Consider the following 13933-nt stretch of genomic DNA (forward strand, 5'->3'; position numbering starts at 1 on the left):
GGGATGGTGATGACGTGTTCAATTTAGCCAGTTGATTTGCATTGCGGATGCGGATCTCTTTGATTTCTCCCAAGAAGATAAAGAAATCTAGAATTTTGCTACTCTTTGTATTTTATTACATGTGCATAAAAGTCCCTCGTTTAGATAAACGTGACCTCTTGTCTGTTTGTTTTATTATCTTTTATGGAAATCAATTCAAGAATTATAAGAACAGTCGGGCTTTTTTCCTTTCACTCGGAATAAAATAATTCATGAAGACAAAAACCTCTTCAAACTTCATATTTCAATGTGAACTGAAAGAATTAAAAAAAACCAAGAAGTTGTATCTGTGTAAATTGTTTATTGGTATTTACAGATTATATAAATAAATTATTATAATTAAATAAATATGTAACAATATTTACAATATATTATAGTATATACAATATTAATATTATAATGCAATACAGTTTTTACAATTGCTCACAACTTGCACCAAATAGTCTCAATCTGTACATACATCGCGTCAGTAGCGCCCTTTTCGGGTTAAGAGTTTTACCAAAGGCTCTGTAGTGTATGTAACACAAGATGAGTCTGTTTGCAATAGGCTCTGGTAATTAAACTCTTTGTTTGATTTGTGCATCCCTGTTAAAGCCGCAACGATTGAAATAAATATTTCACCGTCTGTACAGTTGGCTGTTGCGTGAGCACAGTCTTGCAAGATTACTTCCGGACGTCTAACAGCAGACGAAATTTTCACTGGAACATTTTGTACATTCCATAACCAGCAAATGCACCAAGTATCGTCCCAATGATGATTATCAATGAAAATATGAATCCGTTGAATACTGTAAGTTCTTTGTATTGCCTGGTAACCGTTGGCAATGGTAAAGTCTGAAATTAAAATAAAATTCATTTTAAAGATATTTAGTCATACGTTAAGAGTAAGGTGTTCAAGGGCAACTAATTATGCTAAAGAAAAATGAATAATTGTTCTTAAAATTCACAGTTTTACCTGTATATAAGGTTTTTTAAACTTGAGCACCACACCACACTGTAAATATCTGTAAATATTTTAAAACCATATATCCCCAAGTGGGAGTGCTCCGATATATAACGGAGGAATCTACCTGAACAGAACAGAACAAAACAACAAATCAAACTGAAGAAAAAAATCAGGATAGTATCGAAATGCACTACATTCAGATTTTCGTTGTACAAGCCTAACAAATACAGGGCTGCATTACAGTGCAGATACCAGTCCACGAACAAAGTTTTTCTTTTTATATTTCTGTATTTTCCCTCTTCCAATTTTGGTATAAATAGTGAAAATACAAGATGGTCGCATAATTGTGGACAATTGCGGGTAACATTTATAAAACAAAAGTAATGGTATAGACAGAGCGATCGAATTCAAACTGATATTGTTACGCACTCTCAGAAATGTGAAACAGTTGATATATTTTTTCAATTTATTATCCTGAGTTTTAAAGATAGGGACAGTATTTAAAAAAAACAAAAAACGCTCTCTATGTTTATTGCAAATTTAACTATGATAGCATTTACATAAACGATTAGGTGTAAATCCTAAAGAAATAGAGTATATTTAATGGATTCCATCTAAATATAAAATCAACTTACAGTTCCTTGGTAAACTGGTTTATTGGTGAAATATCTGAAATCGACGACTGGTAAATTTACTTTGCTTCGCTCAAAACTTGGTACAACGAAAGGAACACCATCGTCCCCAACTGTTCCTTGGTTCACTGATAGATTGATGCGTGTGTCTGTTTTCTTTATATGTTTTGACGTAGTTTGCGCTGTGGTGGCTATCAAGTCGGGTACAGCGACAGGGTAAGACTTCATCAATCTCGGTTCTGGTAGAATAGCCAATGGGTTTGACACAATATTCATTTTACCAATTTTCTGACCAACTGTTGTCTGGTATTTGGCAGATGAGGTTATGTTTGAGTGATACATCCTTGTAACTGTGACTAAAATGGGAAAATATATAAGAATAAGAAAATATAATGATTGCCGCATGGGGCGATTCTCCCGTTTAAAATTTCAAAAGGCATAAAAGTTAACAATAATAGAACATTTTGGGATAATTTAAATTGCAATTTATTTCTAATATTCATGTTTAAATTTTCTCAAATATACATGATTTCGACTGAGAAATATTTGGTGCTGTAATAATTTATTAAAAAAGGGAGTATTTTCATAAATCATGCATGCCGATCAGGCTCAATAAATAATGCTTTAATATGCACATGGATAATATGTACGTGTAATACAGGTAATATCTTTAAATAAGTTTACCAGTTTAAAAAAAAAAAGGAAATTAAATTTCAATCATTGATTTAATGAAATTCGTTTAAATCTGGAAAGGGATTTTTTAATAGACTGAATATAGATACATATTATCATCAAATAAATATCTTTACTAAAGTGATAGCTTCTTTCAAATATGTAAAAAAAAAAAATTATTCATTTTGACGTCCATCTAGTAAATATTTACTTTTTTTACATATAGATTTATCATTTATATTGTTGTATAATAAAATTGACAAAATACTCTTTTTTTATTTTTAAAATCGTTCTTACCTTCAGGACAATGCAGGAGGTATAATTAAATAAATAAATATTTATTATATTAATCTTGAACTGCCTTGGTTTCTTGTTATAAATATTGTTGGAATGTTAAGACTAAAACTGGTATGATACTTTTACAGACATTCTGGAAACATTTATATTAAACGAATTTGTTTTCTTTGTACATAGAGCACTTCTTGAGGATTACAATTAGCAGTACTTCATGAGTAATTAAAAAAACTATACTTAATGAGTAATTACAAAGTATACTTTCGGAGTAATCAATAAGTTATAATCCGCTCAGTCTGTAGTTACTGAATTGATTTTTAATTAGCTTTCGCATACATAAAAAATCATTGATGATGTTTGCATAGCAGGTTTTTGTTGATGATTTTTTATGGATTGGATTGTATGTATAAGGATTTTATATAGTCTCCCATAACTCTTTTTACAGTGCCTCGTGTTTTGTATAAATTATTTAATATATGTTTAAATTTGATAAAATTCCGTCAGTATGGTATAAAGGGATTATCATACCTATCCAAAAATCTTCTACATGTACATCGGTTCCCAGGCCGGGATCCTTTGTCTTATCGGGGAAGAACTTTGGCACCTTGTGCCTATAAATTATATTGTAGTATTTTAAACAATAGATTGGTAAATTGGTTAGATCATAGAGATATTTTACTTGATGAACAAAATGGGTTTCGTAAAAGTAGAAGTACTATTGGTCATTTCAGCACAATTACGTCAATTATTGAGACAAGGAAATGTAAAATAGTGTCAACTTTTACTGTCTTTGTAGATTTTAAGAAAGCTTATGCTACAGTGAACAGGAGTTTATTATTTTTTGGAATTAGTTCAAAATTATCACAACGATTTACTCTCAGGTTGAATGTGCAATCAAATTGAATGGAAACTTAAATGAGTGGTTCAGTGTTAACTCAGGCTTAAAACAAGGGTAAGTTTTATCACCTATATTGTTCAACATTTGTATGGGGAATTTCATAAAAGGTATCAAAAGCCCTCTCCCTTTTTCCAAAGTCCGATATTTGTTTCCTTTCTGTTTTTAATTATTTTTTGTGTTCCATAACCCTTTTTACAGTGCCTCATGTTTTGCATAAATTATTTAATATAATAATGTTTTAAATTTGGTAAAATTCCGTCTTATATTAACATGCCAATGGTAGGATATGCATCTTGTATAAATGACTAAGACCGACTAAGGCTAATTTGAGAGGTGGTCGGAGGGGTTCTGATCCCGAAATCCCGAGATGCAGAATTAAAAGAAATTCGATCATATCCCGAAATCCTGAAATCGAAAAATATATTCCCGAATCCCGTAAGGATCAATCCCAAAATCCCGAGCTTAAAAACACAATTATTCTTCTCCTTTGATACAATGCAGCTTTTGGTAAAAGTCAAATTAAATTAAAATTCTGCACCGCTTCAAACATGAAATAAATGTAACTGCTTATATAAAGACCATTATTAGTCTTATAAAATATGCTTCTATGGCACTCTATCAGTGCTTTTTCTTTTTAGAGCTGTATTAACATGCCAATGGTAGGATATGCATCTTGTATAAATGACTAAGACCGACTAAGGCTAATTTGAGAGGTGGTCGGAGGGGTTCTGATCCCGAAATCCTGAAATCGAAAAATATATTCCCGAATCTCGCAAGGATCAATCCCAAAATCTTGAGCTTAAAAATAGAGTGAAAAATAAAAAGGCAGGACAGAGATAACAGCTAAAAAAAATGCAGGACAAAATTTTTCATCCTTGATTGATACGTTGTTCTGTGCAGCATTTTTTGTGATTCTTTATATCCTTATGTGTAGTATATGATAAATATTCAGAATTATATTGCATCCGGTCATCATCTCTTATGGTCCCGCAACCTGCCGATACTAATGGTTCTGCATTGAACTATCTCATACTTTTGTATAAACTTGTGCTTATGTTTTTGTGCTAAATCCGTTGGAAGTGTATTACCGAGTTGATATTTAAGTTATGGAAAATAACCCGGTATCATTGTTTCTAAATTAAATTGTTTTCTGAAATAGGTCTTGAAAAATTATCAGACAGAAGGAAGAAGCATAAACTTACTATATTTTATAAAATAAAAAATGGATTTTCTCCAAGTTATATGATAGATTTATTAGAACTTTGTTTTCTCACACCGAATGATTACAATCTTAGGAGAGACTCTCAGAACTATACCATCCCAAGGTGCAGAACAGTTTCATATTATAGAAGTTTCATGCCATCTGTTGTTAAACTCTGGAATGAATTAGATACTAATGCTAAAAATGCTTTGTCGATTAACCAGTTCAAATATGAACTTGATAAAATATATAAACCAGAGATTCCTCCTAAATATTTTTGTTCAGGTATAAGAAAATTTAATATTATTCATTGTCAATTACGAAACGATGCAAGTAATTTAAATTCTCACTTGTTTCATGATTTTTTGACAGAATAACCTTTCTGTCCTAAATGTTTATGTAAATGTGAAGACAATCAAAATTATTTTTTTGATTGTTCATCATAAACTCTTAACAGGATCACACTCCTTAATAAACTGTCTGTTTATGGAGTTGATATTGATTTAAAGTTGATACTATTTGGTGATCAATCTATGAGTTTTGAAGACAATGTGCAGATAGGTACATTTAAGGCTGTTCATGAATATATAAAAAATTCAGAGAGATTTGTATAATGAAATGTATTTTATAGTCCAAAACCAAATTAACTTTTACTTTGTATGTCTGTATTTTATATTATATTTAAGCTCCTAGACCCGAACCAGCTGAAAAATAATTAAAACTGAAACAAAAGTTAATAATGAAATGACAGTGCATTGAAATTAATATTATTAAGCTAAAAAGCTAATAAATGCACCTTTATTTCTATATCATTCATATATTCAATGTGTATAGCTTTAATTTCTTAAACTATTTTTTTTCTCTCTCTCTCTTCTTATTATTAACATTCTAAATTCTTTTTATATTATTATAATTCTTTAATGTATCAATATGGTTACTACTCGCTGTCGTTTTTCTTCAGGTGCAACAATTTAGTAAAAATAAGTACATGATATCAAACATGTTGTTTTAAAAATGAGTTATTAAATTTATTATTTTAAATAGCTGACTGGGGACCATTTAATTTAATGTGAGACCTCTAAATCAATGCTGGAGCTTATCACATAGAATATTAAAACTTTTTTCATAATTTATTTTTTTCTTATTTTTGTGAGTTTTGAAGCATTTTAAGAATAGTCATACTGTTGATCTGAGTTAACTATTTGAAACATCATTCCAGTCAGGTAAGAGATATTTTTGAAAAAATAATTCTGTTTTGTCATTATGTTTGTGTATGTGTTTCTTTGTTTGTATTTAATATATTGTACCTTGTTTTGTGGAGAGGGCTTACATAGGCTATGCCTATTGCCAAATCCAATTCAATTTTATTTGAATAAAATATTGTTTAAACTATAATTGTTTCTTGAAATTAGGTTTTGACCTAGTTTTCAGTAACTTCGAATTTTCTATAATGGGTTCTTTCAAATCAACTGGTTTGAAATTCTTTTTAGTGCATATTTTCAATTGATGTCCTTGTTCTGTTACAAGGGTTAGTTATGATAAGAGAAGAATTGAGTTCTTATACAACCATGTTTCGGGGCCTGTTATAGCTGATTGTGCGGTATGGGCTTTGCTCATTGTTGAAGGCCGTACAGTTTCTGTCTGCCATAGCTGTTTAGTGCTAATTACTTCTTCAGGTCGATAGGTGCAGTTCTTCCTTTTGAATTGCATAAATGTGTCTCAGTATATCTGTGACAATAATTAGGTCACCATACTGTCATGGTCATTTTTTTCAAGTTATTCTTGGAATTCCTTAGGGCGACATAACACAGTAGTTGTCTGTATCTTTGTTTCATGATAGGTAGTTATTTCATTGAAAATCATACATACTTTTTTGTATACAAATAAGAAGGTGTGGTATGAGTACCAAATAGACAAATCTCACAATGTATAAAAAGTTAACAATTATAGGTCTCAAAGCCTTAAACACAGAGCCTTGACTCACATCAAACAGCAAACTATAAAGGGTCTCTATATATCTACAGATATAGGAAGATGTGGTATGAGTGCCAATGATACAAGTCTCCATCCAAGTTACAATTTAGAAAAGTAAACCATTATAGGTCAAGTTACGACCTTCAATATTGAGCTTAGGCTCACACCGAACAGCAAGCTATAAAGGGGCCCAAAAATATGTTTACATATGTTATGGAAAACACGATTTTATACATGTGTGTCACAATTAGGATACATCATTAGCTAAGCGGGTTTTTCAACAAAATGTTTTATTCAACAAATGTTATCATATAAACATAATAAATAAATATGATGGTTTTCAAATTGACCAACCACATGTGTTTTGTAAACATGTTGATCGTTCTACATTTATCTGTCTCTCTTGTTTTTACTTTCTACACCAGCTCATATACCATAGACAACATATATACTCATCCCAATCTCTCTCTTTCTCTTTCTCTCTCTAATATATAGTTGTACAACCTTCTGAGCACACATATACACACAAGTTGCGATATCAGGCGCGGATCCAGAGGGGGGGGGGGGGTCCGGGGGTTGGAACCCCCCTTTTTTTTGGACGATCAATGCATTTGAATGGGGAAATGTAATTGGACCCCCCCCCTTTTGTCCTGGGTTAGGAACCCCCCTTTTTAAAATGGCTGGATCCGCCCCTGGGTATCCACATGCAATAACATGTATCTTTAAGACACATCATGAACTTACACAACAAAAGATCTTTGAAATCAAAAGAAAATCGTGATCATATTACATACAATGTGTGTACAAATGGTATGAAAAAGATACAGCATGGTCATGATATCATAAGGTCGGACGGGATATACACTACTTTTTTACAGTTTTAATTTAACAACACAAACTAATTTATCTTTCATCTGATTGCTCATCGCCGTATGGTGTTGATAACCAATCTTTGATTGTCAAACTTTAAAAATGAGAATTCAGAGAAAAACGGATATATGGAAATAAGAGGTGCCGGAAGGGTTAAATACATATTACTTGGTTAATGCATAGACTTTTAACAAGTCCCACTTTTGAAGTTGCCATTTTGCTCCCTTAACTATTTCAAAATCCATGATCAACATCCATAAATAGTTTAGATTCAGTGTCATTGCACAAACAACCTCAATAATGAACCCTATATCAACCTGGGTTCCTGTAATGTATATACTGCAGTAGCTGTTAGCTATCTTGTGAGTGTCCGCAGATAGCTATGTTACTTTGGTATTCTACGATGAAAGTATTTTACGTTGTACATCAAGATTTTGTATCCATTCCTTTTTGTAATTTCAAATTAACATAAAAGTGTGACTTCAACCTTTTATAAGGAATTTTAAGACTAAGACTGTCGATTTGCATACGAAACATAATTAGAACATACAAAAGTTGTACACAAAGACAGTTTACACTTGAAAATAAAGCAGTTTATAAAAATGGGTAAAAAATGCATTTGTATCAAAAAATATATCCGCAAAAGGCACTTTTATAGTTTTTGAACAACCTTGGTTTTTGCATAGTTTTGTTAAACATATAGAAGCACCAACTCTGTTAGCAATGTTCCACTGTTCATTAACTTCTATAGTCTTTCATGGCAGCAGTTAAAATGCAACCAATCGCTACAAGGCCTCCATTTTAAAATGGTTGTCTCTTAGAACATTCCCTTGTATACACCGTATCCTATTGTTCCGCCAAGGGCCATAAACAGCACTATTATTGATGCAAATAGTATTCCCAGTAATATTTTTCTGTGTTTGTGCTTTTTCAGGTCATTTCGAAAAGGTATTGTCTGAAAAAGAAAAATAGAAACAATATAACTAGTGCACAATCTAGAGAGAAATTACCCGGATACGTACAATGTAAATTCAGACAGCGCTTATAGCCTATCTCACGCAATAAAATCTATATTTTCGATGAATACCATATTAAGATTACAGTATCTGTGATTACTAAAGACATTTTGCAGTTTAAATTTGTGATTTTTAAATAAAATATTGAATTGTATTTTGCTAAAAATATAATTGGAGTTATCTACCATTGTTCATGATTGTATATTTAGTGCATTGTAGTTGAACATGTTGAACATATCTATATAATGATGGTAAAATATCTAAAGAAATAAATTTGAACTCAATTTACCATCATTATACATATTCGTATAACATCATAGATCATGCATTTCTTATTTAATTTTGAATAAAAAATGTTTACTTGTAAAGACTGGTACCTCAAATCGTAACTTATACATCAAAGAATAACTTATCATCTATAAAATGCATGACAATGACTGGATAGGATATTCATAATTATCATATACTTAGACTAAATAACATATGATTTTTACTGTATGATAATAGCATTAAATTAACGTAAATTCCATATTTTTTCGAAATGGTGCTTTAATAGCGGGCTGATATGAAAATTTTATCACATGCTTCGATTGTTATCACATGCCTTTCCGTAATGTTATCTATCGCCTGGCATTCCGGTGATACTCGGCAAATTCCGGAAAATACACCTCAATGCTACGTTTTCTATGAAAATTATTACAAAGTAGTGTACAAAACAAATATTTGGATACTGGAAAGTATATTGTGTAAAAAAATAAAACAAAAAACAAAAAAAACAACAAAACTAACAAACAAATTATTAAATAAATAGATATAGGAAGATGTGGTGTGAGTGCCAACGAGACAACTCTCCATCCAAATAACAATTTATAAAAGTAAACCATTATAGGTCAATGTACGGCCTTCAACACGGAGCCTTGGCTCAAACCGAACAAAAAGCTATAAAGGGCCCCAAAATTACTAGTGTAAAACCGTTCAAATGCATTTTTAAAAGTTTCAAACATAATTAAGAAAGTTACTTTCAAAAAGTCAGTGACTTTTCTCAACAAGTGTTCATTATGTATATTTTTGTCGATTCGTCCATATAAAAATATATGTTTCTTCTATGTTGAGGCATATGATAGAAAGATTTCATATCAAATGTACGATATTTGGGGTCCGACGTCCGTGAACTTTTCACTCTTTGAGCTTCTTTGAACTCGGTCAATATCAGCCCTCGAGCCATGCGGCTCTTGGGCTGATATTGAACCTAGGGCTGATAATACATGCGATATGAAAAATGCCATGTAATAATCTGATATTATCATTTGACTGCACTTTTTGTTTGAACTATCAAAGGTTTTGACCAACCTTAGAAGATATAGATATCAAGTCAGTAACACAGGGTTCAAAGTATGCAACCTTTACACCCCATCCCAACCCCAAACGGCAATGGTAAAATAGTTACTCATTGTAAAGGTGTGTGATTCTTTACTCTTTTTGATTGGAAATTGTCCTTGAATCATTCTTTGACGTTACTCTATTTTTTAACTACAAAGGGGCTTTTTATCTTCCTATTTCCTTCAATAAACATTACAACTAATTATATTTTTAGATAAAGGAAGAAACAAAGAATCATTGTAAAGTTATCACGCAAAACCCCAATTATAATAATTTCCGATATATAAATGTATCTATATATGGCTAAAACGGATATAAGTAATCACTTAACATCAACGTATTAATTACTACAATTAATATACATGTACATGTATATTACGTTCTTTTTAACGTATTTTCCGTGATTTGAATGATTTTTAATTGTATGTAGGTTTTTTTTCTTATTAAGAACATTTCCCAGAAAATGTTACAATCCAAAAGTTTTAAATATGAATGTATGTATATGTATGTATCGGTAGATTCCCATGAACATGATTTATGCATAGAAGAATGTAATGTTTTACAAATCGGCGATCAGGTTAACCACTTTTATTTTCCAAAAAAAATTCTGATTATAAAGATATAGAGGTTAATGTATGGTGAAGGTTACAACTATTGCGACCGTAGTGGAAATTTTCTTCAATATCAATATACATGTATTTCTATTCTCACTAATCAAATTACAAAGGTGAAGAGATATAAGATAAGATTAGAAGTATATGTTATATACTCGTGATATTTAATACAAAACTTAGATCTGAGTCTACCATGGAACATATGGATCGCCTAATTTCAACTGTTTATTAAGCAGCATTCGTGAATACTCATTAGTGCCTCTAATGAAAGTTCTTGCCGAACGAAACCCATGAAATCAAGGTGAAAAAATATAAAGAAGATCGATAACATAAAACATTTTGAAAAGTCCAATATTGAAAACCAAAATTATCAAAGTTATCAAGAATAATGAGATTGCTATCCTGGTCTTTGTTCAAGTTTTTTTTTCTTCTGTTGAGTAGTTTTGGTAGAAGTGTAACAATTGCGTAGTCGATGACAATTTATGTATGTTGTATCCCTACTGTGTCGAATATGCTATGAAGACAAAACAAAAGGGAATCCAGTAATTTTTGACAGTTGATGTCTGTGCAACAGATTTACCAGAAATATCTAAAACAGAATGATGAATTGCGTCAAAATGAAATTTTCAATTCAAGGAAACTACAAAGATATATATATTTGAAAAGGCCGTTGTTTCTCTGTCCAGGAATCGGGATAGACACGAATGAAATAGCAACCCCACAAGAAAATATAGCCTGGACAGCACACAGTTTTTAACGACCAACCTTTATTAAAAGGGTTTAATACAATATGTGAACCTCTACAATAGCTGCAGACCCGTAACTCATTGGTCCTTGTGCGGGTATTTTTACACTATTTTGGAATGGTCCGCATATAGTCAAAAGAATAGTATGAGGATCTAAGAGCTACGGTTCCGCAGCTACCTCGACATACATGTTAAGAATTTTGTTTAAGAAACAATCAAAGATCTTCAATCATTTCCGGGATTTTTTTAACAGTTTAATTTAAAATATCACGACTTACTGTTGGTTGGTATACAGGGAGATAGCTCCGATAGTCTATACATTCCTGAGAGGTTTTTTTCTTTGCCATTAACTGACTTTGGATGTCTTCATCCGGCATATAAACAGCTAACATGTCACATTTTGCTTTTTTCTTTTCTTCGTTTTCTTTTTGACTTCCCATTACAATATTTGTGTTGTACATCTTTGGTTTCCTGAAAATAAAGATATTAATGTATTAATTAAAAAATCATTCTGACTTATAACAGACCAGAAATTCAAGGTGTTAGTACTTTTAAAAATTACATTTTCTTTCAATTGTTCCTCAGCTGCGTAATGGACAGTAATAAGATTTGACTTCATTGGACATTTCTTCTAATCTGATGTAAATTATATGAATAATTTATAGTTAACTTTAAAAGTTTAAACGCTGGAAATAAAAGACCTTTATTACTTGTTAAACATCATTTGAGTAGATACATACATTTTCACGTCTTTTGAATTAATGTAATTTATAATGCGAAGTTTCATATAAGTACTATAATGTTATATTTCGTCACAAGTATTTATTTATACAAGTCATAAAAACTTCCCTCAACAGTCATGAGTTTGTACTTGAACTGAAATACATGTATCCGTTGTACTTAAATACATGTATGAGAAACAAAGTCCATTGATCAGTCAACAATAAAAACCTAAACTAAATATAGACTTACGTCTTAAGCTTTTCAAACTTTGTGCGACTTCCCAATCGGGTCATGTTTATTCAGTTAGTAACAAAAATAATAATAATTCACATGTATTTATTGGAATTTTATGTATCGGTTTTGTCTTTGATGTTTTTTTTAATAAAATCACATAATTCAATTATCTAATTGAGTGACAGATTGCCTTTGGTGACACGATTATCTCCGAGCAATTATAACACCTCCTAAAGTCAATTGATCAAAGGTTTGTTGTGATTAATACAATCAGTGTGATCTAAGACATATAAGGTGCAATTTTTTGTCTGTAAAACTACTGAAAGATTTACATGTAAGATTTAAGATTGTATTCAGAAACATTTGAAACAATTCGAAATCTACCAATAATATAGACGGAAACGTTATAAATAAACTCAATACTAATGTCTCGATTTAAACGGTTGTCGAAGATGAAAGTCATTTCTTCTACACCTGTCATATTAACACTGAGATAACTTTAGCACATAATAATTTCTATAGCACATGCATGGGGTTGACTTAAGTTATCCCAGGGCATAACACAAATTGTACTTTCATACATACAAATGTTAGTATTTGTATATGAAACTGTGGTCGTAATATTTAATTGATTGAAAAGTTGTTTAACACTCTATAAAGATAAACATTATCTAGAACAGAGTCATATCATACAATGTCTCTGTTTAGAATTATAAACGAGACACACAGCTTAGATTATTGAAAAATTCCACATATCTATTTATAACTTGAGTAGTCTAGACTATTTTCATACAATACGTTAACAGACATTTATTTACCAGATAGTATACCATTTTAGGATTAAATTTGATATACATTAATATATATTTTATTTGATTTCTAACTAAAAAAAAAAAAGAATTGTGTGTGCTACAAAAAAACGAAAAAACAATCAATAAACTGAAAAAAAAGTTTAAATAATTTTGATTAATTGATTTAATTTATCGATTCATTTTGTAATGAACACCTCCTGTTTTTTTTTTTTTTTTTTTTTTTTAATAAATCAGATCGATAGATTCCTGGCCTATGGGGCGAACGTGTGGGTGCGAATGTAATTAGGTCCCGATACGAGCCATTAGTACCGTATTGTTAGCCTGTTAATCTGTGGGCCATCCCACTGTATACCAACCATCAACTTAAAAAAAAAGGGGGGGGGGGGTACTGGTGTTTTTTTCAGAAGTTTTTTTTCCTCAAAATTCAACACTATAAGGTATGGAGAAAAATCAGATTTTTTTTGTCATCTGGTTGACTACAATATTTGTTATCATCAAGTTCGGGATCGGAATAATGTTTTAGTAAAAAAAACATCACAAACTTGTAGTCAAATGGTCGTTCCCTTATCATTTTTTAATTAATTATATATAATTAATCATTTTGAATTCTTCCAAATAAATGAAAATTATAATAACAACTAAAACATGAAAATTATAATAACTACGAAACAGGAGTACAAAAGGTATCAGAAAAGTATTACCGTTATACAGAAACCAACATGTTTTACTGTCTAGACGTAATGACGGAATGATTAAACAGGAAACTACATGTACATGTATCTAATATATAAACTACCAAAACTCTTTTTCATTTACAAATAAAACCTGCATCAGAATAACAAGTACAAAAAGACATATACCGAAACTTTTTTCGTTTTCCAA

At 30.9% G+C, this 13933-nt stretch overlaps 1 protein-coding gene across 2 annotated transcripts; it reads right to left on the reverse strand.

Moving 5' to 3' along the window:
* Positions 1–6929: 6929 nt before the first annotated feature.
* LOC139481817 (uncharacterized) lies at positions 6930–12150 on the reverse strand. Of its 2 annotated transcripts, none has more exons than XM_071265329.1 (3): positions 12023–12150; positions 11561–11753; positions 6930–8481 (listed from the first exon to the last, which is right to left on the reverse strand). In XM_071265329.1, exons 1-3 carry the CDS (start codon positions 12067–12069, stop codon positions 8344–8346), a joined length of 378 nt encoding a protein of 125 aa, XP_071121430.1. In that variant the 5' UTR covers positions 12070–12150; the 3' UTR covers positions 6930–8343. The 2 variants fall into 2 exon arrangements, with proteins under 2 accessions (XP_071121430.1, XP_071121429.1); XM_071265328.1 differs by having other exon boundaries at positions 11993–12039.
* Positions 12151–13933: the final 1783 nt, after the last annotated feature.

The sequence above is a fragment of the Mytilus edulis genome, chromosome 7 (genome assembly GCF_963676685.1).
Source record: "Mytilus edulis chromosome 7, xbMytEdul2.2, whole genome shotgun sequence".
NCBI classification, from domain to species: Eukaryota; Metazoa; Mollusca; class Bivalvia; order Mytilida; family Mytilidae; genus Mytilus; species Mytilus edulis.

Excerpts from the sequence above, each read along its gene's own strand:
- LOC139481817 (XM_071265329.1), bottom strand. The coding sequence starts at position 12,069 with ATGAAACTTCGCATTATAAATTACATTAATTCAAAAGACGTGAAAAT. Across the intron at positions 11,754-12,022 it reads AATTCAAAAGACGTGAAAAT|GAAACCAAAGATGTACAACA; the intron begins GTATGTATCTAC and ends CTTTATTTTCAG. Across the intron at positions 8,482-11,560 it reads TCCCTGTATACCAACCAACA|ACAATACCTTTTCGAAATGA; the intron begins GTAAGTCGTGAT and ends TTTCTTTTTCAG.